The sequence below is a fragment of the Coregonus lavaretus genome (assembly GCF_964263955.1).
Source record: "Coregonus lavaretus genome assembly, chromosome: 4".
Taxonomy (NCBI): domain Eukaryota; kingdom Metazoa; phylum Chordata; class Actinopteri; order Salmoniformes; family Salmonidae; genus Coregonus; species Coregonus lavaretus.
The window spans coordinates 7,043,919-7,069,653 of record NC_139991.1 but is presented as its reverse complement, the minus strand read 5'-3'; the positions used below and the strand labels follow the sequence as shown (position 1 = coordinate 7,069,653).

At 42.6% G+C, this 25,735-nt stretch overlaps 2 protein-coding genes across 2 annotated transcripts in view; both read left to right on the top strand.

Moving 5' to 3' along the window:
• Nucleotides 1-18,507, top strand: part of LOC311127270 (AP-1 complex subunit gamma-1) — a 28,153-nt gene extending 9,646 nt beyond the window's left edge. Inside the window, exons 3-22 of the mRNA XM_084159074.1 lie at nt 67-191; nt 2,567-2,708; nt 5,783-5,879; nt 6,561-6,637; nt 7,917-8,012; nt 8,116-8,196; nt 8,286-8,440; nt 8,554-8,667; nt 8,841-8,981; nt 9,521-9,575; nt 9,870-9,992; nt 10,249-10,338; nt 10,466-10,590; nt 10,710-10,814; nt 10,959-11,100; nt 11,743-11,869; nt 12,210-12,305; nt 12,539-12,699; nt 12,887-12,985; nt 13,237-18,507. Of these exons, the coding sequence (XP_084015200.1) occupies nt 67-191; nt 2,567-2,708; nt 5,783-5,879; nt 6,561-6,637; nt 7,917-8,012; nt 8,116-8,196; nt 8,286-8,440; nt 8,554-8,667; nt 8,841-8,981; nt 9,521-9,575; nt 9,870-9,992; nt 10,249-10,338; nt 10,466-10,590; nt 10,710-10,814; nt 10,959-11,100; nt 11,743-11,869; nt 12,210-12,305; nt 12,539-12,699; nt 12,887-12,985; nt 13,237-13,338 (2,253 nt within the window). The 3' untranslated portion in view covers nt 13,339-18,507. The remainder of the gene's footprint in view (nt 1-66; nt 192-2,566; nt 2,709-5,782; nt 5,880-6,560; nt 6,638-7,916; nt 8,013-8,115; nt 8,197-8,285; nt 8,441-8,553; nt 8,668-8,840; nt 8,982-9,520; nt 9,576-9,869; nt 9,993-10,248; nt 10,339-10,465; nt 10,591-10,709; nt 10,815-10,958; nt 11,101-11,742; nt 11,870-12,209; nt 12,306-12,538; nt 12,700-12,886; nt 12,986-13,236) is intronic.
• Nucleotides 18,508-20,822: 2,315 nt separating this feature from the next.
• The window catches only part of LOC311128440 (PH domain leucine-rich repeat-containing protein phosphatase 2-like), a 44,950-nt gene continuing 40,037 nt past the window's right edge, over nt 20,823-25,735 (top strand). The window contains exon 1 of the mRNA XM_084160584.1: nt 20,823-21,138. Within this exon, the coding sequence (XP_084016710.1) occupies nt 20,935-21,138 (204 nt within the window). The 5' untranslated portion in view covers nt 20,823-20,934. The remainder of the gene's footprint in view (nt 21,139-25,735) is intronic.

The window sequence follows — 25,735 nt, the reverse complement described above, 5'->3', positions numbered from 1 at the left end:
CCTGGCAGTGAATGTGTGTCTCGCTAAAGAGAGCAGTTTTGTGAACGAATGAGTTTTGTTTTCCAGCTGGAGTGCCTGAAGTTGATTGCATCCCAGAAGTTCACTGACAAGCGGATAGGGTACTTGGGAGCCATGCTACTGTTGGACGAGAGGCAGGACGTCCATCTACTAATGACAAACTGCATCAAGAAGTAAGACAGGCCAAAACCGCATTGGCTCAAACATACACTATCCTGACAGGAACAGCTGCTTATTTGTAGTGTGGGAGTAGAGATAAGAGCTGTGCTGTAGGAGCAGGAGGTGGTGATGTTCACCAACGCCAGTATTCTGTTAATGCCTGAAATGTTAGTCATGAGTGGTCCTCTCGCCAGCAGCGTGTGCTGATGATGTTTGATACGGAAACAGCCCCATAACCTGCCGGACCAGCTGTTGCGTCTTTTTCTCAATCTCTTCCTCTAGTGCACATTTTTCTTCTTTCCTGTCTCCTCTGCTCTATCCTTCGTCGTCCCTTTTACCCTCCTCTTCCTGTCTGTCTTATACTTTTTTCCCTCAGTCTTCCCTCTTTCTCTTCTACATCTCAGCTCCATCCTATATCTCTGATCTATTATCTCCCTACAAGCTGGGACTCCATCCTATACAGTGGGGGGAAAAAGTATTTAGTCAGCCACCAATTGTGCAAGTTCTCCCACTTAAAAAGATGAGAGAGGCCTGTAATTTTCATCATCATCCAGAAAATCACATTGTAGGATTTTTTATGAATTTATTTGCAAATTATGGTGGAAAATAAGTATTTGGTCACCTACAAACAAGCAAGATTTCTGGCTCTCACAGACCTGTAACTTCTTCTTTAAGAGGCTCCTCTGTCCTCCACTCGTTACCAGTATTAATGGCACCTGTTTGAACTTGTTATCAGTATAAAAGACACCTGTCCACAACCTCAAACAGTCACACTCCAAACTCCACTATGGCCAAGACCAAAGAGCTGTCAAAGGACACCAGAAACAAAATTGTAGACCTGCACCAGGCTGGGAAGACTGAATCTGCAATAGGTAAGCAGCTTGGTTTGAAGAAATCAACTGTGGGAGCAATTATTAGGAAATGGAAGACATACAAGACCACTGATAATCTCCCTCAATCTGGGGCTCCACGCAAGATCTCACCCCGTGGGGTCAAAATGATCACAAGAACGGTGAGCAAAAATCCCAGAACCACACGGGGGGACCTAGTGAATGACCTGCAGAGAGCTGGGACCAAAGTAACAAAGCCTACCATCAGTAACACACTACGCCGCCAGGGACTCAAATCCTGCAGTGCCAGACGTGTCCCCCTGCTTAAGCCAGTACATGTCCAGGCCCGTCTGAAGTTTGCTAGAGTGCATTTGGATGATCCAGAAGAGGATTGGGAGAATGTCATATGGTCAGATGAAACCAAAATAGAACTTTTTGGTAAAAAATGACAAATAATGCTGAGTTGCATCCAAAGAACACCATACCTACTGTGAAGCATGGGGGTGGAAACCTCATGCTTTGGGGCTGTTTTTCTTCAAAGGGACCAGGACGACTGATCCGTGTAAAGGAAAGAATGAATGGGGCCCTGTATCGTGAGATTTTGAGTGAAAACCTCCTTCCATCAGCAAGGGCATTGAAGATGAAACGTGGCTGGGTCTTTCAGCATGACAATGATCCCAAACACACCGCCCGGGCAATGAAGGAGTGGCTTCGTAAGAAGCATTTCAAGGTCCTGGAGTGGCCTAGCCAGTCTCCAGATCTCAACCCCATAGAAAATCTTTGGAGGGAGTTGAAAGTCTGTGTTGCCCAGCGACAGCCCCAAAACATCACTGCTCTAGAGGAGATCTGCATGGAGGAATGGGCCAAAATACCAGCAACTGTGTGTGAAAACCTTGTGAAGACTTACAGGAAACGTTTGACCTGTGTCATTGCCAACAAAGGGTATATAACAAAGTATTGAGAAACTTTTGTTATTGACCAAATACTGATTTTCCACCATAATTTGCAAATAAATTCATTAAAAATCCTACAATGTGATTTTCTGGATTTTTTTTTCTCATTTTGTCTGTCATAGTTGACGTGTACCTATGATGAAAATTACAGGCCTCTCTCATCTTTTTAAGTGGGAGAACTTGCACAATTGGTGGCTGACTAAATACTTTTTTCCCCCACTGTATCTCTGATCTATTATCTCCCTACGAGCTGGGACTCAGCCTGAGATCCTCTGGCAGGGCACTGTTGACCATTCCAAAGTCTAGGTTGAAAACAAAAGGAGACCGGGCATTTGCAATTAGGGCACTTAGATTTTGGCTTGCAGATTCAGTGCCTGTTTTTAAATCCCTGCTGAAGACACACGTTTCTAAAGATGCTTTTAATGTATGATTTCAATTTATGATTTTAATTAGCTATCTTTTTTTCATTCTCCTTCCTCCTATCTTTATTTCTTTGTTAGTACTTTTATTATTTTATGATGTGAAGCACTTTATTACTTTATACGCTATACAAATAAAGTTATTATTATCTGCTATCCACTCATTCTTCCCCCTCTCCTTCCTCAGTGATCTGAATCACAGCACACAGTATGTCCAGGGCCTGGCCTTGTGCACCCTGGGCTGCATGGGCTCCTCAGAGATGTGTCGAGACCTGGCTGGAGAGGTGGAGAAGCTGCTCAAAACATCCAACTCCTACCTGAGGAAAAAGGTACCTACCTCTCATTCTCACCTAGCCCACATTCACTACATTTACATTTACATTTTAGTCATTTAGCAGACGCTCTTATCCAGAGCGACTTACAGTTACACTATTTACAAAGAAGTGTTGGTCAGGTGATCAGTTTGAAGTGCATTAGCAGACCTGCCAACGTGCACTCATTTTGCGTACCATGCACACAATTTGAGGTCAAAGTACGCTGGTACGAAAAACTACCCTAAAATACGCTTCTATTGGTACAACCGTCTGAAGTTGGAGCTGATCCAATCAGGACTTGGGCGAGGAGAAAACATCTCTAACTCTCCAGCCTGCCCCCCATAGTCGTAGTAGTCTATTATTTTTCTGCCTCGAGCTGAATGGCAGCTCTCCACCTTGTCCGTTGATACCGCTGATGTGTGAGGACAAAGTGTAGGGAAAATGGAGAACGAACTGTTTGCCGGATACATTTTCCAAATTGTATGTGTTAGTCAAGCACATAACCACTACATTTCGTAGTTAGTTCCTTCGTCATTACGACAAATGTAGAAAAATTTGAAATTGTCACTGAGAGCACCTCAATTTCATTTAGGAGACTTCTGTGTTGGCTACATTGTTTGATATATATATACAGTGGGGAGAACAATGTAGAGGTCTGTAATTTTTTATCATAGGTACACTTCAACTGTGAGAGACGGAATCTAAAACAAAAATCCAGAAAATCACATTGTATGATTTTTAAGTAATTAATTTGCATTTTATTGCATGACATAAGTATTTGAACACCTACCAACCAGTAAGAATTCTGGCTCTCACAGACCTGTTAGTTTTTCTTTAAGAAGCCCTCCTGTTTTCCACTCATTACCTGTATTAACTGCACCTGTTTGAACTCGTTACCTGTATAAAAGACACCTGTCCACACACTCAATCAAACAGACTCCAACCTCTCCACAATGGCCAAGACCAGAGAGCTGTGTAAGGACATCAGGGATAAAATTGTAGACCTGCACAAGGCTGGGATGGGCTACAGGACAATAGGCAAGCAGCTTGGTGAGAAGGCAACAACTGTTGGCGCAATTATTAGAAAATGGAAGAAGTTCAAGATGACGGTCAATCACCCTCGGTCTGGGGCTCCATGCAAGATCTCACCTCGTGGGGCATCAATGATCATGAGGAAGGTGAGGGATCAGCCCAGAACTACACGGCAGGACCTGGTCAATGACCTGAAGAGAGCTGGGACCACAGTCTCAAAGAAAACCATTAGTAACACACTACGCCGTCATGGATTAAAATCCTGCAGCGCACGCAAGGTCCCCCTGCTCAAGCCAGCGCATGTCCAGGCCCGTCTGAAGTTTGCCAATGACCATGTGGATGATCCAGAGGAGGAATGGGAGAAGGTCATGTGGTCTGATGAGACAAAAATAGAGCTTTTTGGTCTAAACTCCACTCGCCGTGTTTGGAGGAAGAAGAAGGATGAGTACAACCCCAAGAACACCATCCCAACCGTGAAGCATGGAGGTGGAAACATCATTCTTTGGGGATGCTTTTCTGCAAAGGGGACAGGACGACTGCACCGTATTGAGGGGAGGATAGATGGGGCCATGTATCGCGAGATCTTGGCCAACAACCTCCTTCCCTCAGTAAGAGCATTGAAGATGGGTCGTGGCTGGGTCTTCCAACACACAGCCAGGGCAACTAAGGAGTGGCTCCGTAAGAAGCATCTCAAGGTCCTGGAGTGGCCTAGCCAGTCTCCAGACCTGAACCCAATAGAAAATCTTTGGAAGGAGCTGACAGTCCGTATTGTCCAGCGACAACCCCGAAACCTGAAGGATCTGGAGATGGTCTGTATGGACCTACAGGAAACGTATGATCTCTGTAATTGCAAACAAAGGTTTCTGTACCAAATATTAAGTTCTGCTTTTCTGATGTATCAAATACTTATGTCATGCAATAAAATGCAAATAAATTACTTAAAAATCATACAATGTGATTTTCTGGATATTTGACTAAAATGTAAATACATACATACATACATACATACATACATACATACATACATACATACATACATACATGCATACTAAACAAAAAATATAAATGCAACAATTTCAATGATTTTACAGAGTTACAGTTCATATAAGGAAATCAGTCAATTTAAATACATTCATTAGGCCCTAATCTATGGATTTCACATGACTGGGCAGGGGCACAGCCATGGGTGGGCCTGGGACGGCATAGGTCCACCCACTGGGGAGCCAGGCCCAGCCAATCAGAATACGTTTTTACCCACAAAAGGGCTTTATTACAGACAGAAATACTCCTCCGTTTCATCAGCTGTCCGGGTGGCTGGTCTCAGACGATCCCGCAGGTGAAGAAGCCGGATGCGGAGGTCCTGGGCTGGCGTGGTTACACGTGGCCTGCGGTTGTGAGGCCGGTTGAACGTACTGCCAAATTCTCTAAAACTACATAGGTGGCTTATGGTACAGAAATAAACATGACATTCTCTGGCAACAGCTCTGGTGGACATTCCTGCAGTCAGCATGCCAATTGCACGCTCTCTCAAACATGAGACATCTGTGGCATTGTGTTGTGTGACACAACTGCACATTTTAGTGGCCTTATTGTCCCCAGCACAAGGTGCACCTGTGTAATGATCATGCTGTTTAATCAGCTTCTTGATATGCCACACCTGTCAGGTGGATGGATTATCTCGGCAAAGAAGAAATGCTCACTAACAGGGATGTAAAAATGTTTGGGGGATATTTTATTTCAGCTCATTAAACATGAGCTACATATATGTCTACATATTTCTAGTTAGCTACTGAAGAGCAGCCAATTACCAAGTACCCATAAGTCTATAGCCTACCATTCCTACTGAGACAGTCTTCTGCCAACATCATTATTAGGCAAAAAAAAGGTGCATTTTGCCTATGATTTGAGCAGTGTGGGTGTTGCGCGCGCCGTCGTGGGGGGCTGGGGGTGCCGCCGCCGCGCTGAAGTCGTACTCATAACAATTATTCAAGGTTGGCAGGTCTGTGTTAGCATGTCACAGTAGAGCACTTTGGAAAACATTACAATTTTGTCCCCAGGCAGCGTTGTGTGCAGTCCACGTCATCAGGAAGGTCCCAGAGCTGATGGAGATGTTCCTCCCAGCCACAAAAAACCTGCTGAGCGAGAAGAACCACGGTGAGACAACAGGGGCTGGGGGCAACTGTGCATTGGGTTTGGTCACTCACAGATAAAATAGGGATGCTGTGTCCTTCAAAGGGAAAATTGGTCTGGTGCCCTTTACACAGTTGAAATGTCCTTCAGTGAAAAGAGCTGGATTAATGACTGTGTCCTGATGAGCTGTGGGACTGCTGCGTCCTTCACAGCAGGCAGGGGTGTCATAGTACAATGGCTGATGTTCTGACAGCTTTATAAAGCGGCACGCTTGTCAGAACCAACGTTATCACTTCGAATATATTTCTAAACGAGTTTGATAGATGAAGTTTGCCCTAGACACTAAGGTCAGTTTTGTGTTTTTCCCCTCAATGGTCAAGGTAAGGATTTGGGGAGGGTAAGTTGATGCTAGATATAAACCTGTAGTCGTCTTTGTAGTGCTAAAATGGGGCTTAATGACGTTAAACTGACACTTACTAAGAGTGAGATTCCAGATTATAAACCACCACAACGGAGCCAGCAAACAGAGCTTCCCCCATAGACTATGTTCCTTATTTTAGTAACAATGCTGTGACATTGCTAAAACATTGACTCCCAGGGAATTGGCAAGGAAATGTGTGCACATTTTGTGAACTACTACTGTTCACCAGGGATGCTGTTTGTAGACCTTTTTTCAAACAACTGGTTTCTCTTTGTCTCCTTAAGGTGTTCTCCACACTTCTGTTGTCCTCCTCACTGAAATGTGTGAAAGAAGTCCTGACATGCTCTTACACTTCAGAAAGGTATGGATAGCCACGATCTAATTAGCTGAAATTACTACTATCAAGAGTTTTTGGGTAACAGCGTAACACATCAGCAAATCTTTAGGGAGTTAATTAAGCATTTGTCTTAAACTCACTCTACATTTCATTCTCTCTGCGTATTCATTTTCCTTTCACTATGACTGTTTTAAGTATACTTCAAACATATTTTGCCTTTTGAAACCTTGGATTGAATTTTCCCATAAGGTTTACTCCACATTCAAAGTAGGCCTATGTCTCAGTCGTATCTCCACATTCAAAGTAGGCCTATGTCTCAGTCGTATCTCCACATTCAAAGTAGGCCTATGTCTCAGTCGTATCTCCTTGCCTCGCTTCTTTCCTTGCTGTATCTCTAGTGGTTTTGTACCTCTTTCCCTTAGCCATAAACAACCTCCAGCCAGCCTCCCACACCTCATGTTCATGATCAAAACATTACTTTGAGCTCTCTCTAAAAGTGAATCTTTTCCCTAACATCTACCTCATATTTTTTCTGTCATTTGTCTTCGTTACAATTCCTGCATTGTGTTAGAATGAGAAGGTAAGAATACATTCTGGTTTCATAGCTGGTGCATGCTGTAACTAGTAATCACTTCACACGGTCACTGTAGATGTAATCAAATCTGTGTTCCGTAAAGTTTTTTTTTTGTGTTTTTAATTTCTTTGACTTTTACAGCGGTCATATGTTGGTGTTCTCTTTTGATATCATGACAGGATTTTTTAAAATGTTTCTTAGACATCTCTCACTATTGTTAATGTGTCATCATTAACCTAATGTATAACTCATTTGATCACTGTATGTTGAAAACAACATGATGGGTCTGTTTTCAATTGATCACCTCCAGTGTTCTCACTATACACCGATGGTTTTATGTCTGTTAAAAGGGGGGATATGTGACTGTATGCATTCAAATATATATTTAAGAAAAATATATTCGCATTGTTGCAAATTGTCTATGAATACTCTTGCCTAGCATTCCTGGTAAGAATTATAATTAGGTTACTATTTCATCCAGATGTGATTGAATGTGACATCACAGTTCGATTAGCTTTTCAAAACCGAACATCCTAACCGAATGTTTTCATACAATCAATGTTGTCTTGACTACCATGATTAAATCAAGAGAATATAAAGAATAACTGCACATTCTACAAAATACTTTGTCAAGTTATTTCAGTAACAAGGTAGTACACCGATTCCTCAGAAATAAAGACCTTGACCCTTGATGGCACCCCCCCTCTCCTGTTTGTTGGTCTTTTGTAGTTGGTTCCACAGCTGGTGAGAATCCTGAAGAACCTGATCATGTCTGGATACTCTCCTGAGCACGACGTGTCTGGCATCAGTGACCCCTTCTTGCAGGTGAGACCTTTGACCTTGTGTTTCGTGCCAATCATTTGATCTTACTCCTCTGTAACATAAACTTGGCTAGGCCAGTCAGTGATGACCCTTGTCTTCATTGCAGGTGCGGATATTGAGACTATTGCGAATTCTGGGCAGGAGTGATGATGACTCAAGTGAAGCAATGAATGACATTCTTGCACAGGTGAAAATATAGGTTAATCAATAGGACTCAAGGCTTACTGCCCTAGATATTGTTTTACAATCAGACTAATGGTTTCTTCACCCTTGTAGGTGGCAACCAACACCGAGACCAGTAAAAATGTAGGCAATGCAATCCTCTACGAGACAGTACTGACCATAATGGACATCAAATCAGAAAGTGGATTGAGGGTGTTGGCCATCAACATACTGGGACGCTTCCTTCTCAACAATGACAAAAATATTAGGTAAGTAAAACACTTGGGCAACTAATTCATTGAATGATCTGAACAGGTCATCAAAGTCCCAGGTAATATAACACTTAATGTGACTTTATGGTGTCTTTTTGTCCACTCTCAAGATATGTGGCACTGACGTCCCTACTGAAGACGGTACAGACGGACCACAATGCAGTTCAGAGGCATCGGAGCACCATTGTGGACTGTCTAAAAGACCTGGATGTGTCCATCAAGAGGTGAGACCTACACCTAAATGAGGAGAACATGAGTGACGTACAGTATAGACATTTAGTACATAACACACTAGTAAAACACACTGCTGGTCACTGTACATACATTTCTGCACAAAATAAGGGTCAGAAGATGTAGAGATTTCCTTGTCTTATCGTCCTCCCATTCTCCTCGGTAGGCGTGCGATGGAGCTGAGCTTCGCCCTGGTGAATGGGAACAACATCCGAGGCATGATGAAGGAGCTGCTCTACTTCCTGGACTCCTGTGACCCAGAATTCAAAGCGGACTGTGCGTCTGGAGTCTTCCTGGCTGCAGAGAAGTAAGGCTCTGGGGTGTGGTCCAGTTAGAGCTGGAAGATCCGTAGAGATCAGGCTTTGCCAATCAGAAGGCTCTTGCTAGTTCCATAGCAACATTAAGCAGTTGCACCATGTGAAACCGTTCTCAACATTATCTCGTGGCTTGTAGGTCTTTACCACCTCATTTTGTTTGTATTGGCCGTTGCTCAGCAGTTGTAGTAGTGGTTCGAGAGGTAAGAGGAGAAGGATTAGTAGTGATGGTAAGAGAGGCCATGGCAGCAGTAGTTTCTGCATGTGGGCTGCTGACACAGATCCTGACTGAACGCCTCAAGCACCTCAAATGATTAACTATTGTTTCGGCTACCTTTGGTTACTGTGTATGGCTTACTTATTAAAATGCTGTATGATGATAAAATGAGTGATCCATCGTCAGAGCATGACATTGTTGATACCATATATTTTCTGACAGCATAAACCTCAGTCCAACCTTTTTGAGTTCATGGTTATGTGATTCTCTGCTCTGTGTAATGCAGAGGTGACTGATGCGTGTTCTGTGTCACAGGTATGCGCCTTCAAAAAGATGGCACATTGACACCATCATGCGAGTCTTGACAACGGTATGTACAATTTCATCAAATACTTTTCTTTTGGTTGACTCAGCACAGATTATGGTAAAACATTTTTTAAAATAATGCTTGACTGTTGAGTGACGAATCCTTGAGTGATCCATCGACTGAAAACTACAAATGATGATCTCATCATATCTGACAACAGCCTCTTTTTACCATCTTAGACACTTTTTAGTGTCTAGTCTTGAAAGTGTTTTTGTTGCTGACCCTATACAAAATGATCATCTGCCTCATTGTCCATTTTGAGACGGGTTTCTTTTAACAACACCTTTTTGTGTCTAGGCGGGGAGCTATGTCCGAGACGACTCTGTCCCCAACCTCATCCAGCTCATCACCAACAGTGTGGAGATGCATGCCTACACGGTGCAGAGACTCTACAAAGCCCTACTGGATGATATCTCACAGGTCCGAGACATCTCTGGTCACACACGTCATACACACGCCTTGTATGATAAGGGGAAAACACACATTGAAACGTAGCCCAGTAACTAGACAAAAAAAGAGGAACCTGACAATGAATATGTTGATTGAAACGTTATTGGATCACTAAAGATCACATTTGGAAGTAGCAAACAGTGTGCGGATGTTTCCCTTCCTCTCTGAGGAGGATTGGTTACAGTGAATCTGATCTATCTGAAGTATAAGCGTTTGTCTCCCATAGCAACCTCTGGTCCAGGTGTCATCCTGGTGTATAGGGGAGTATGGAGACCTGCTGGTATCTGGACAGTGTGAGGAGGAGGAGCCCATCCAGGTAGACTCCTGAAGCACTCAATCACCTCAACTATTTCATCTACAACGTTACACACAACATGTCTACGTGTACTGCCGACCCCCAGAAGTTGAAATGGATATATTTTCTCCCCCTTCCTTTGCAACAGGTGACAGAGGATGAAGTCCTGGATGTTTTAGAAGGTCTTCTTGTGTCTAACTTGTCCACCCCTGTAACCCGGGGTTACTCCCTCACTGCCATCATGAAGCTGTCTACTCGCTTCAGCAGTGTCAAGTGAGTCCAACAGTGTTGAGCAGAGAGAATATCCAACAGGTTATGATGATATCCCTTAGCTTTGAAATGAATGGCAGGATGCACACTCAAGGTGAACATTTTTGTCTTTAAATCTCCAGCCGAATCAAGAAGGTGGTGTCAATATACGGCAGCAGCATCGACGTGGAGCTGCAACAGAGAGCTGTGGAGTACAATGCACTTTTCAAGAAATATGATCACATGAGGTGATTATACACCAAAATGTATTCCCATTCATTACAAGCACTTTTCTGTAGAAATGATTGGCGCTTCCCTTGTTTAGTTACCATTAAGTCAAGGAAATTGACCTTTTTCCTTCTCCTCCCATCTCATTCTCTTCCTCTCTGAAGGCCTGCCTTACTAGAGCGAATGCCCATCATGGAGAAAACCGCCTCCAATGGCCCTACAGAGATTGTTCAGACCAATGGGGAGACAGAGCCCTCGGTGCCTGACACAAAACACCCGCCCCTAGTCACCCAGCCAGCAAACCAGGTGAGGGCCAGGTCACATGACATATCTGTACTTACCACTGCTGGGAGGTTTTCTTTCACAGAAAATGTGGAGCTGAATTAATGGATCAACATTTGGGGACTGATTTCAATCCATATCGCCGAAGTTCAGCGTTATACTCACTTGTAATGTAAAGGTAATTTCCGATTGAGCTGACATATGCAGCAGCTTTTACCGTGAATGCAGTCTTTGCTGATGCGGGAACATTGTCTTTAAATGTATATCATCGATACGAATTGAATTGAGCCCTTAAGCTCTTTAAAACGCACGAATGCACGCACACTCACACGCAAACATTCTTTAAGTTTTGATTGCTATTCATGTGGTGAAAGTCCACAAATCAGTGAGTCTGCTAATGCTTTTACACACTGATCAAACAAGGACCCCTGCTGGTAAGAAAATTAAAAACTGCTGGGCATATCAATCTACAGATTAATATGAAGTTGTCTACATTTTCCTTTGTAGACTTCTGACTTGAGTAAAAAAATATTTTACAATCTTTCATGTTTTAAAATAAACCGTAAATCAGATGTTATTCAGGGCACCGTTGTTTTGTCCAAATCCTTCCTACATTCCAGGTTTAATCTACATGTGATTTCTGATTTGGTTTCTCTTCTGTTGCAGGCTAATGACTTGTTAGACCTGCTGGGAGGTAATGATGTGGTGACTGGGATCCAGACCACCCTGCCCACCAAGCCTGCCTCGGCTGGAGGAGAGCTGCTCGACCTGCTGGGGGACCTCTCACTGTCTGGTAGGACCACAGTCTCTCTGTCTCTCTCATTCCTTTTCTTTCTGTCTCTCCTCTTTCCCTCCAGCCCAAAGCACAGGTGGACCAACCAGGGTCCTTGGTCAGGGCAACTTGATTGGTTTCTTTTTCTCTTTCATAGCAGTGTCTCTCCACCACCTATTCTTCCTGTCACCCTCCCTGCACCTTCCTTCATATAGAAACCACATGAGTCACTCCACATCCTGCTTGACTTGGTCAGGAATCAACTTGTCTTGTGAGCTATCACCAGTGGTATCACTGTTATGTCTGTGTGTGGTTCCCTGTACCCTTTTGGAACCCCCTGTGTTGTTGTCCTCCTCCCTAGGTGGTCCAGCTCCTGCCCCCTCTGTGCCCATCTCCCAGCCCCCCTTCCTCCTGGATGGCATCTCCTCACAGCCCCTGTTTAATGATATTTCAGCAGGTGAGAGCTAGCGCTCATCAGTGAAGCTTTCAAATTTTTCATTTGATCCAAATCCAACCACTCTCCCACCATGTTGTTTAGAAAGCTGTCACTACTCCAGAGTACTCTATGTATCCCTTTTAAAACAATGCGACCTTATAGAAGTTGCTACAATGTTTTGGGGGGGGGGGTTATGATGTTTGGTACTACTTTTTCACTCTGAATTGTATTGACCTATGTGTTCTTGTCTTTAGCTATTCCCCCCATGACAGCGTATAGCAAGAATGGCCTGAAAATAGAGTTCACCTTTGAGAGGGCCAACCCGAACCCGAACATAGCAGTCATCACTATCCACGCCACCAACACCACAGAGGCTGACATGACAGAGTTTGTTTTCCAGGCTGCAGTACCAAAGGTGAGCCATGACTGGACAGTCACATTTGTATAACTATGTAATATTAAGAAAAATATGTGTGGTTCTATGATTGACCTCTGTAGCGATGTACAGTTTACTGAAGGTTGCGAATATGCAGGTGCAGGTGTCCTACGAAGCAGACTAGGCAGGAGCAGTATTTGATGCTCTCTGTGTCCCTCTCCTTCAGACATTCCAGCTGCAGCTCTTGTCCCCTAGCAGTAATATTGTCCCAGCGCTCAACCAGGGAAGCGTCACACAGGTCATCAGAGTTCTCAACCCACAGAAGGTAAGATATGTTCCTGTTTGTCCTCATCTTCCTCCTTGTCCTCACATTCTTATTGGTGCAATCAGAGATATTTAGTGCAGAGGGGTCCTATAGAGTTAACTTGCTCCCTGTGTAAACAAGCTTCTAATAGCAGGAGGTGTCATTGAAGACGTATGACAGACCATTAAAGTTGTTTTATCTCTGGATCAGCTCAACTAGACATTGAGTAGTTCATATTGCTTTAATAAACATGTCTTTCTCATGATTTACAGCAACAACTGCGCATGAGGGTCAAGCTGACGTACACCCACAACGGCTCACCTGTCCAAGACCTGGCCGAGGTCAACAACTTCCCTCCTCAGTCCTGGCAATGATGACCGTGCCCCCTCGCTCTTAAAGACACCGCCAAGGGAACTATGGGAAAGACTCTCCTCTCCCCTCCCTTACCCTGACTGATCCCCCTGTGACATCACTGCAGACTGCTGCCCTGGGGTTGCATGGGAAGCAGCGGAATTTCTAACACACACAAAAAGATGGTATGAAGACCATGATGACGACAACGGCAACAACGACGGCAATGACGATAGACATCACCAGAAATATGTGAAAACATATCCATTTACTAACCCTTCTTTTCCTTGATTGGTTTCACCTCAATCTGTCTGCTTTGCAGTTGCCACTATTTCCATCTCCTCACCCCCTCAATGCACGTACGCCCACATTGCACTCGCTGTGGTACGCCCCTACCCTCTAAGCTGCCGCCGTCGTAGAAAAGAGCTGTTGGCTATGAGCACTTGTTTAATCCATCTGTTTTTCTTTTGTTTCATGTTTAATCTTAGTTATTTAACATGGGTAGGTTTTTTAAACCGATTTTCAAGCTTGAATGAGATGCAACTTAACTCTATGAAATTTGCACACTGTCCAGTCACCACTTTCCCAATTGGGTTTGGAAACTTAGAGTACTGTGGCTCTCAGTAATGAATCTAGTTTGGTCTCCAAAGTGACTATAACACATTCTGTTATAAAGATCTCCAGCTCTATGCTTCAAATGCAAGGTCTTCGGTTGCAGTACAAAGGTTAATCTTTCGTGGACAGATTCTGCGTGTAAACCGAAGAATCTGTCGCGACGGGATGGAATGCGTAGGATCAGTTTTCGTCACTGATTATTTGGAGGTGTCAGGATTGGCCGAAGGTGGTGCTTAAACTTCGACTGCTTCACTCGTGGGGAAATTAGTGGAAGTGGTGGGTGGGGGGCTTTGGATAAGAGTTTCCTTTTGCAAGGGTGGAGACGTCGCAAACCGGAACTCCCAATTTCTAACACGTATGGACCCACAACTACATCACGCAGCTCACTAAATTACGCGAGATTTTAGTTCTGGGTTAACCGAGATTATACAAACATTCACATTATGACTTTTTCCAGTTGTACCGGGCCTGCTCTTTTACATCCATTAACTTTGGCAGCAGAAAAGGTTTTAAAGACCCAGAGCACTTCATTTGACCCTCCATCTCATGAGTGATTTTAAAAGGCAAGAGATATGTTGAGTCGTTTTGAAGTCAGTTTGAGAGTTGTTTGAATCCCATTCACCTTGGTTGGCCGGAGAGGCCTCTCAGCAGGATTGAGATATTGTAAATGGATAAAGTGCATATTTCGAAGGATGGAGTGTATTTGTTTGTCATGGGCTGGTAAAGACACAGTATGGTTCCATGTTCATTAGTTTGGTCAGCAGTTTGGTAGCCATAGTACAGCGCTATCTTGTAAATGTTTATTTTCTGAGGTGGAATCTAGAGGATGGAAGTTTCTGCTTTGTTTGACTGCCATGTATCACACCGTTTCCCCCACCTAGATGGGCACTATTTACAGTTTATTCAAGCCATCTTGTTAAATTCCACTGTTAATTGCTTAGATCAAGCTGAGGTTATTGAAGCAATATGGATATTGTATATCATTGCAGGTCTGAGACACATCTTAGTTATAGGCAAATCCTTAAACAGAGATTCATTGAATATATGAACTTTGGAAGTATTCGATCTTCCATGCATCTGAACAAACAGCCTGAAATGTAATATTCACAGCTTTGGGACAACAAAACGTATGTCCCTTTTTTAGACAATTAACCTGGCTGGACATAGCCATCCTAGAGACATCGTGGACGTACATGTACATTAAGTCTATTTGGAATGTAGTTATATGCACTGAATGCGTTTTCTTTTGTCTTTTTCTGTGGCTCTCCTCTTCTTTGAGGGCGCTGGCCATTTTGTTGGCACTATTTTTGTGGTTGTATGATTTGTTTTTTGCAATGATTTGACATAAACATTATTGCCTGATATCAAAATGATGTGCCTTTTGACATAACTAGATGAAGTCCCTAAACTGGTCTCATCTGATCTGTGTGAGGAGGGTTTGTGTGTCAGGGAGTGCTTATTGTGGGTTATATCCTGGCTAAAGAGCAGGCAAGACAGACAGGCTGGATGGAAGGAGTCGAAGAAGAATGTGACCTTTTATTTTAGAGACATCTCACTCTCTGAGTTTCTAGCATTTAGAGTGGAAATTATGTAGTCGGATATCAGTGTAGCTTGCTGTGTGGTGACTGTTGGTGTGATTCTTTGGCTGTCATACTTCTCCAGATCAGGTTCCCGACCAAGCTGTCAGAAACATTAACCTGAATACCTCAATGTTATCTCTTCCTGTTAACTATCAACAGTACAGTACCTGGATAGCTGTATTCAGTCTTATGTATGATCTTCAATCAAGTGGGCACCTGTAAGACATCTCATTACTAACAAGCTTAGCTGCCCCATGATGCTGTATGTGTTCAGATGTTCAATATACTTCCTGATATTCACTATGCTACACTATCAAACTGTTGTGACCAAATCGGAGATGCTATTAGCTTTGGGAATAAGCTTTGGAAATATTTTTGAGCAATGATATGTGTATATGGAGAAAATTATTTCATTCTATTAGTAAACTTTTTTTTTTAACTAAATGCTATATTTGCTTTTTCTGTACATATTGAGGGCTTTTATGATTCGTCCATTGTCCTATCTTTCTTCCCTTTTTTTAGATACCAACCATTTTCTAAGACTTCCAATTACTCACAGTGTATATTGTCTGAATAGATCTTAGTCAACATTATGGTCTAAAGAAAAGACTTCCCTATTTCATCAGTCATCGCAAAAGATGTATAATCGGCTGCCTGTACATTGTATATAATTGTAAAACGAAACAAACAAAAGATGATCAAATGAAATAAAAACCCATTTGAAGACTTCTACAGATTAGCTAGGGACTATAATTGTATACATATATGTAAAAAAAGAATCATCTTGAAACGATGCAAATGAGCTGCATTCTCTTCATATTCTTCAAGATTGGATGTATCATCTTTTTTTCTTCTTTTTGCTGATTTAGTGGGTGAGTAGGCTGCTATTGGTTTCTTATAGATGTCGACTTAAGGTTTGGTTGGGCAGAACTGGTGTTGTCTGTGAGTGATGTACTGTACGACTGAGAGGTCTGTGAGCTGAGCACGGTGACCGAGGTGGCACCTTGTCTGTATTCGTGGTCCTCAGAAAGGCCTAATCTGTTTTCAAATGCTCCTTAAGAGGAGTATGCCTCTTGCTAAGACGCTGGAACACCTCCCTTGGCCTGTAATGTGCTTTGTTTTTTTCTCTCCCCAGCAAAAGTAATTGGATATAATTAATGCTGTCAGACATGCAAGCTAATTAATGGACGGATGACCTACCTACATTGCACATGGTCCTTCTAAGAGAGCGATTCTCATTGTTGGCCCCCTTTTTAAGTCTCCTATTGGCAGGTCTCTGTGTTGTTTTTCTCCGGTCCTATAGATCCTCTCCCCATTCATCTGGCATCTCACCTCCCCACGTTAATTGTATTGGATTTCAGAGACATGAGAATGGGCCCCGAGTTTCTCTGAAGTGTTGAGTGAGGTCGTTTTTTTACCCTTGTGATGCTGTTGCACATACCTTTTATTGTAAGGTGGGGAGTGAATATCCTGAGTATTATCAGGCTATGAGAGGTTTCATCTGTGTGTGGTATATGATTCATTAAGTAGTAAGGGCTTGTCCTCTCTTGGGGTTGACAGATACAAGGTGCTCTTGGCTGCCTGTCATCATCCACTCTATTACTGGGTCTGTTCATCGCTCCTGGTGACTGTCTTACGGACTGGTTTGTACGGCTCATAGAGAGCAGAGAATAGGCCTGGTTCTGTTACAGGGAACTGGCCAGCGGGGCAGTTGAAGTTCAGGCTCTCTAAGATGAAATATGATCCTTTCTATTTATTGAAATCCAATTCAAAAATCAGGACTGAAGTGTGAGGCTGATCTCTCTGCTGTGTGTATTGCCTTTTGGTGTCGACATTTTTTTCAGAAGACCTGTAATCTTGATGCAGTGCTGCTTGACCTGTCCTTGAGATATGACACAACTATAACACTGAGCTGAAGCTGCATGTTAGCTGTGCTGTGAGCTAATTTCCACAAGGGGGAGCTGGTCAAGATAGAAGGCTGTAGAGGGAAGGGAAAGATATCTCATACTTGTACCTTGTCTTGAATGTTTTGTTTTTATCGGTTCGATTCCGGCATGACCCTCTGTCAATCATGTTTGACCAGTTAACGCTTTTAAGGATACAGTGCCCCCATATAGTTTTAAATGAGAAATGCATATGAAGGTGAAATCCCATTGGTTTGGACACTGCATCTTAAAAAGGACATTTGTAAAGGAAAGAACCCCTCAGAGGTCTGATCAGCTTTTGAAGCGTTTTGTTTGTCTAATCAGCCAGTATACGTGTGTGTAAATATCTCTGAGTGTGTTGGCATGTCTTGCTACACTCACCTGGTAGGACATGACATTGGCTGCAATGATTTCAATTCCCAACTTCTGAGCTGCATGTGAGAACCAATGTAAATAGTGTCATTTCTACTCTTTACGTAATCCTCTTTTTGAAATGCTAGAAAAGTTCAGTTTTCAACAAATCCACCACACCACCTTGTTAGGTTGTACATTTGAAAATGTTGAGTTAAAGCACGAAATTCCGATTTAATTTTTTAGGGTGGAAGGGGTTAAAAGTGCACACCACTCATTCAGATGTAATTGTTTTTTACTTCTATATTTGGCCAGGTGAATTCTCTGTGTGTAAAGGGGTTTGAAGGAGCATCTGACTTTAGCCACTGTTATCCCTTTCCCTGTGAAATCATAAATAAGGCGTCCATTGTACTTTTGAAAGAGAATCTGTATACGTAACGCTAAATTTATCCCGACTATACAACAACATATCTGATTTGAGAAGGGGAGAAAAAAAAAAACATTTTTGAAATTCACTTTTCCAGACAGGTTTAACATTTTGAACTGAATCCCTTGTCTTCAAGGTGGGTGTGAATGGACAGAAAATATGAATAATGATGTTGATGATTAAAGATGAACGGCTGTAAACTACATGGGATATTCTAGACTTATGTGTATTAATGTCTTTGGGTTGGAGAAAATGATGATCAAGAGTATAAATAAAAAGTCAAACAAAATTGTTGACCGGACTCATTCATTCATCAACTCTTATACACTGAACAAAAATATAAACGCAACATGTAAAGTGTTGGTCCTATGTTTCATGAGATGAAATAAAAGATCCCAGAAATGTTCAATACGCACAAAAAGCGTATTTCTCTCTAATTTTGTGTACATGTGTTTACATCCCTGTTAGTGAGCATTTCTCCTTTGCCAAGATAATCTATCCACCTGAGGCGTGGCATATCAAGAAGCTGATTTAAGCAGCATGATCATTACACAGGTGCACCTTGTGCTGGGGACAATAAAAGAACACTTAATGTGCAGTTTTGTCACAACAGGATGCCACTGATGTCTCAAGTTGAGGGAGTGCAATTAGCATACTGACTGCAGGAATGCCCACCAGAGCTGCTGCCAGAGAATTGAATGTTCATTTCTCTACCATAAGCCGCCTCCCAACGCCGTTTTAGAGAATTTTGCAGTACGTCCAACCGGCCTCACAACCGCAGACCACGTATGTGTGGGCGAGTGGTTTGCTGATCTCAACGTTGTGAATGGACTGCCCCATGGTGGGGTTGTGATATGGGCAGGCATAAGCTACGCACAACGAACACAATTGCATTTTATCGATGACAATTTGAATGGACAGAGATACCGTGACAAGATCCTGAGGCCCATTGTCGTGCCATTTAACCGCCGCCATCACCTCATGTTTCAGCATAATGCACATCCCCATGGCACAAGGATCTGTACACAATTCCTGGAAGCTGAAAATGTCCCAGTTCTTCCTTGGCCTGCATACTCACCAGACATGTCACCCGTTGAGCAGGTTTGGGATGCTCTGGATCAACGTGTTCCATTTCCCTTCAATATCCAGAAACTTCACACAGCCATTGAAGAGGAGTGGGACAACATTCCACAGGCCACAATCAACAGTCTGATCAACTCTATGTGAAGGAGATGTCGCACTGCATGAGGCAGATACTGACTGGTTTTCTGATCCACGCCCCTACCTTTTTTTTAAGGTATGTGTGACCAACAGATACATATCTGTATTCCCAGTCATGTGAAATCTATAGATTAGGGCCTAATGAATGTATTTGAACTGACTGATTTCCTTTTATGAACTGTAACTCCGTAAAATCTTTTTAAATTGTTGCAAGTTGCGTTTTATATTTTTGTTCAGTATAGTTACAAATGGGGTTCATCTACATAACTGATCTAGAATAGGCCTACAAAGATACTTTCAGTTTAACATAGCCTATCTGACATGTTTCAGTATACATAGGCTACTTGTCCTAGTAAACTAGATAATGAGTCACCGTGAGGTTGGAACAGCATACAAACAGGAGGAGAATTACGTTAGAAGTGTAACTGTTCCAGTATCGCTGGTTGCACAAGTGCAGATAATCCTTTTCCACAGGAGTAGTTTCTTAGGTCAGTGATTCTTGATTAGCTTTTGAGGAACGTTATCAAGTCCTAGCTGTTAGAAGTGCCTCTTAGTGTGGACTGGTAGTTGAGCATTGACTTTCTGTGAGCCAAACATTAAACTACAGTAGTGGAAGAAGCTAAGTCATGGCAGTCAATCAACAGTGGTCCAGGTGGAATAGAAGTGACAGGATTCTCTCATGCACTACTTTTCCACACTTATTTGCTTTATCAGTGGTGGTATATTGATCTCAGCTGATGTACTGATTGCCAGAATGAACCCATTGGCTGGACATTGCTATAAGTTCAGTACTGAAGAGGACAACTCAAGGGAGAGGTCATGAAGGAACAGGCGAGTTGGAATGGTGCGTTCTTGAAAGCTGATACATGGCTGAATCTGCTCTGTTTCAGACCCACCCCCTTTACTATTTTCCATGACCCTGAAGAGACATGAGTGCCTTGGTTCCCTCTCATTCACTCCACATACCCCTAGCCCCACCTTGACAGATCCTGACATGCCTCTTTAACAAGGTAGTTTGTCATAAACATACTTGTTCCAATTCAAACCATAATGAAATGGGACATTGGCTACTCTCAGATTCCCTATGAGGAATAATTTGATGAGGGGTGCTTATGTATAGGTATAAAACATTTCTACATGTAAGTATCATGAGACTCTAGGGCAGCTGTAAGAAGTAGTCTACATGAAGTGAAATTAAAATGTCACGCATTAAATCAAAATCGCAAGACGGTTAATGCGGTAAAGCACACGTGTAATATGTGCAAAGGAAACCTAATGAATAATTCAGTACGCCTCAACTCTGAAATGGGCAGTGCCTTATGAATAATATGTTACCCTGCCTCTCTAATGTTTATTGGTTGGGTCTATCTGACAGCGGTGAGGTTCAGACTCGTTATGGCGTCGCACCGAACCAGAGTGGGATTTTTCAGCTGCCGCATGTATTGGAATTTACCAGTCATGTTCCACGTTCTTGTGGGGTTTTTGTAGTTAAATATACACATGCAAATGAAGGAAGAAGATCATATAGCGGGCACGGTCAATGGCACGGATATGGAGCGAAAAATAGGTGGTGTCGATAACAGGGGTTGTACGGACACACTGTCGGACACCGTGGTCCACGAAGCGGGATCTAATCAAGCTGCAGGTCGTGGCGACCGCAATGGTCCAGGAAACCGTGTCGGAACGGGGATACGCGTTCTAAAGGTAGCTATCAAGCAGGTCATATTTGAAGGTTTATCAAAATACTGCAAACGCACAGTGCCCCGTTCTAACAGGGCCGAAGTGCGTGTGAAATCAAACTCACGCGTCATCCAGTTTGAGCATCATTGACGTTCTCTTATTTAGTGATAATTACGTTGGCTTTGAAGGCATAGCTTTCAATGCAACAATGTGTCAAACCACATTGCCAGCTAGCAGCTTCATTGTAGCTCTTTCTAGATTGTAACAGAAACATTTGGCTGAACTGTTACAGTAGTTCAAGATGTTGCTACGTATTGTCGTGCTAACCTGTTAGTCTATTCTACTGTAAATGTTTCATATGCTAAATTTGCTGTTGTATTTAATTTGCCAATATGGCAACACTATAGCCTAGGCTATAACGTTACATCAGAACATGTCAAATCACATGTTTTAACTTAATGTTTATTGCTGAAATGAATAATTAGCTTAAACTATTATGGCTAGAGTAACATGTGTATAAACTTTCCAATGTGCGATTTACGTTACATGTTTGTCATTGGCTCAAATCCACATTGAAATTCCTAAATAGCCTATAATAGCCTATAGTCTCTGTTTTGTATGGGGCCTACCGGTGGTCGGTTAGCCTATCGAAATCTTGGACTGACATTGTTCAGCACGCACGCACGATTGACAAGACGTGATTAACTGTTTCCTCACTCATTCGTGTGCTGTACTTCCGCCATTATGTCACTCATTAACCGATTAGGGTCCATGAAATAAGACACATAATGGCTTGTGCCAATAATCGCCATACATAATCATTTAGAAATACATTTAATAGGCTGACATGAACCTCAGCCATGCTTCAATGATAGACTGCTTATCTCACCAATCTCTCATGTGATATTGTCATGGAGAATGACACATTCCAGTTACAATTGCACTAACAATAAATATCCAAAAGACAACTTCAGTGGAAGGACCATTTAAGTTTTATGCTCATTAGATCATGAATGGCTGCTGTTGCAAATAACAACGGTAGCCTAGTATTCAACCAACCAAGATTTAAACCAATGAGTGGTGAGTTTATACACATCAGGGGCAGTCGGTGCCGTTTAAGATGGAGGATGATTTTTATTTTTTTATGAGCATGGCCTTATTTCTATTACTGCATATTGGATGACTGTCATTCATATTCCATTCACCCAGCTCAATGTAACATCGATGGGTTTAGGCTACTGCATAATACTCTAATTTTCCCTGTACCCATCATGAGGTTGCTTTAACCTATGAATGAAAGTTTACAATGCAGGTGCACATGTCAAGATCATTTTTTGTAATCAAGGTGACCGTGACACATTCAAAACCGCCTTGCACACTCTTGCCTGCATTTAGCTGATCTAGGGTGTAATCATTAGTCCAACAGTTGCAAATTAGAGTTTTTATTGGACAAATTGAGGTACAGTACATTCGGAAAGTATTCAGACCCCTTTACTTTTTCCACATTTTGTTACGTTACAGCCTTATTCTAAAATTGATTTAATAGTTTTTTCCCCTCATCAATCTACACACAATACCCCATAATGACAAAGCAAAAACAGGTTTAGAATTTTTTGCAAATGTATAACAAATAAAATACTGAAATATCACATTTACATACAGTACCAGTCAAAAGTTTGGACACACCTACTCATTCAAGGGGTTTTCTTTATTTTTACTATTTTCTACATTGCAGAATAATAGTGAAGACATCAAAACTATGAAATAACACATGGAATCATGTAGTAACCAAAAAAGTGTTAATCAAATCAAAACATATTTTGAATTTGAGATTCTTCAAAGTAGCCACCCTTTGCCTTGATGACAGCTTTGCACACTCTTGGCATTCTCTCAACCAGCTTCACCTGGAATGCTTTTCCAACAGTCTTGAAGGAGTTCCCACATATGCTGAGCACTTGTCTGCTTTTCCTTCACTCTGCGGTCCAACTCATCCCAAACCATCTCAATTGGATTGAGGTCGGGGGATTGTGGAGGCCAGGTCATCTGATGCAGCACTCCATCACTCTCCTTCTTGGTAAAATAGCCCTTACACAGCCTGGAGGTGTGTTTTGGGTCATTGTCCTGTTGAAAAACAAATGATAGTCCCACTAAGCGCAAACCAGATGGGATGGCGTATTGCTGCAGAATGCTGAGGGAGCCATGCTGGTTAAGTGTGCCTTAAATTCTAAATAAATCACAGACAGTGTCACCAGCAAAGCACCATCACACCACCTCCTCCATGCTTCACGGTAGGAACCACACATGCAGAGATCATCAGTTCACCTACTCTGCGTCTCACAAAGACATGGCGGTTGGAAACAAAAATCTCAAATTTGGACTCATCAGACCAAAGGACAGATTGTGTCAATTGCTCGTGTTTCTTGGCCCAAGCAAGTGTCTTCTTCTTATTGGTGTCCTTTAGTAGTGTTTTCTTTGCAGCAATTTGACCATGAAGGCCTGATTCACGCAGTCTCCTATGAACAGTTGATGTTGAGATGTGTCTGTTACTTGAACTCTGAAGCATTTATTTGGGCTGCAATCTGAGGTGCAGTTAACTCTAATGAACTTAATCCTCTGCAGCAGAGGTAACTCTGGGTCTTCCTTTCCTGTGGCGGTCCTCATGAGAGCCAGTTTCATCATAGCGCTTGATGGTTTTTGCGACTGCACTTGAAGAAACTTTCAAAGTTCTAGAAATGTTCCGTATTGACTGACCTTCATGTCTTAAAGTAATGATGGACTGTCATTTCTCTTTGCTTATTTGAGCTGTTCTTGCCATAATATGGACTTGGTCTTTTACCAAGTAGGGCTATCTTCTGTATACCACCCATACCTTGTCAGACTCACAACACAACTGATTGGCTCAAACGCATTAAGAAGGAAAGAAATTCCACAAATTAACTTTTAACAAGGCACACCTGTTAATTTAAATGCATTCCAGGTGACTACCTCATGAAGCTGTTTGAGAGAATGCCTAGAGTGTGCAAAGCTGTCATCAAGGCAAATGGTGGCTGCTTTGAAGAATCTCAAATATAAAATATTTCATTTGTTTAACACTTTGTGTTATTTCATAGTTTTGATGTCTTCTCTATTATTCTACAATGTAGAAAATAGTAAAAATAAAGAAAAACCCTTGAAAGAGTAGGTGTGTTCAAACTTTTGACTGGTACTGTAAGTATTCAGACCCTTTACTCAGTACTTTGTTGAAGCACCTTTGGCAATGACCCTAAGCTGAGGGTCGTTGTGCTTAGGGTGCTTAGGGTCGTTGTCATGTTGGAAGGTGAACCTTTGCCCCAGACTGAGGTCCTGAGTGCTCTGGAGCAGGTTTTCATCAAGGATCTCTCTGTACTTTGCGCCGTTCATCTTTCCCTCAATCCTGACTAGTCTACCAGTCCATGCCGCTGATAAACATTCCCACAGCATGATGCTGCCACCACCACCATGCTTCACCGTAGGGATGGTATTGGCCAGGTGATGAGCAGTACCTGGTTTCCTCCAGACGTGACGCTTGGCATTCAGGCCAAAGAGTTCAATCTTGGTTTCATCAGTCCAGAGAATCTTGTTTCTCATGGTCTGAGAGTCCTTTAGGTGCCTTTTGGCAAACTCGAAGTGGGCTGTCATGTGCCTTTTTCAGAGGAGTGGCTTCCGTCTGGCCACTATACCATAAAGGCCTGGTTGGTGGAGTGCTGCAGAGATGGTTGTCCTTCTGGAAGGTTCTCCCATCTCCACAGAGGAGCTCTGTCAGCGTGACTATCGGGTTCTTGATCACCTCCCTGACCAAGGCCCTTCGCCGCCGATTGCTCAGTTTGGCCGGGCGGTCAGCTCTAGGAAGAGTCTTGGTGGTTCCAAACTTATTCCATTTAAGAATGATGGAGGCCACTGTGTTTTTGGGGACCTCCAATGCTGCAGACATGTTTTGGTACCCTTCTCCAGATCTGTGCCTCGACACAATCCTGTCTCAGCGCTCTATGGACAATTATTTCGATCTCATGGCTTGGTTTTTGCTCTGACATGCACTGTCAACTGTGGGACCTTATATAGACAGGTGTGTGCCTTTCCAAATCATGTCCAATCAATTGAATTTACCACAGGTGGACTCCAATCAAGTTGTAGAAACATCTCAAGGATGATCAATGGAAACAGGATGCACCTGAGCTCAATTTCGAGTCTCATACCAAAGGGTCTGAATACTTAAGTATTTTTTATTTTATTTTTAATAAATGTGCAAAAATGTCTAAACTTGTTTTTGCTTTGTCATTATGCGGTATCGTGTGTAGATTTGATGCATGTTTATCCCTGTTTAATATCTCAGAACATGGTTTGTTGATTGATTTACTGATCACTGAGCTGTTGGAGCTTTATTTGACTGATTTATCTGTGCCCTCTCTGGCCTTGGACGGTTGTAGGGGTCATGGAGTGAAATAAGGGCAATGGTCGATGCTCAGGGTCATGGCAGCCTCTGTGTGAGTGAGTGTGCCTGTCTTGTAGACTCACAGAGAGGCCTCTGGTGTGTGTGTGTGTGCCTTTGTTGCCTGTCACCCATTGAGTTGTGTGTGTTGTCATTGCACATTGAGGCCTGTTGTGT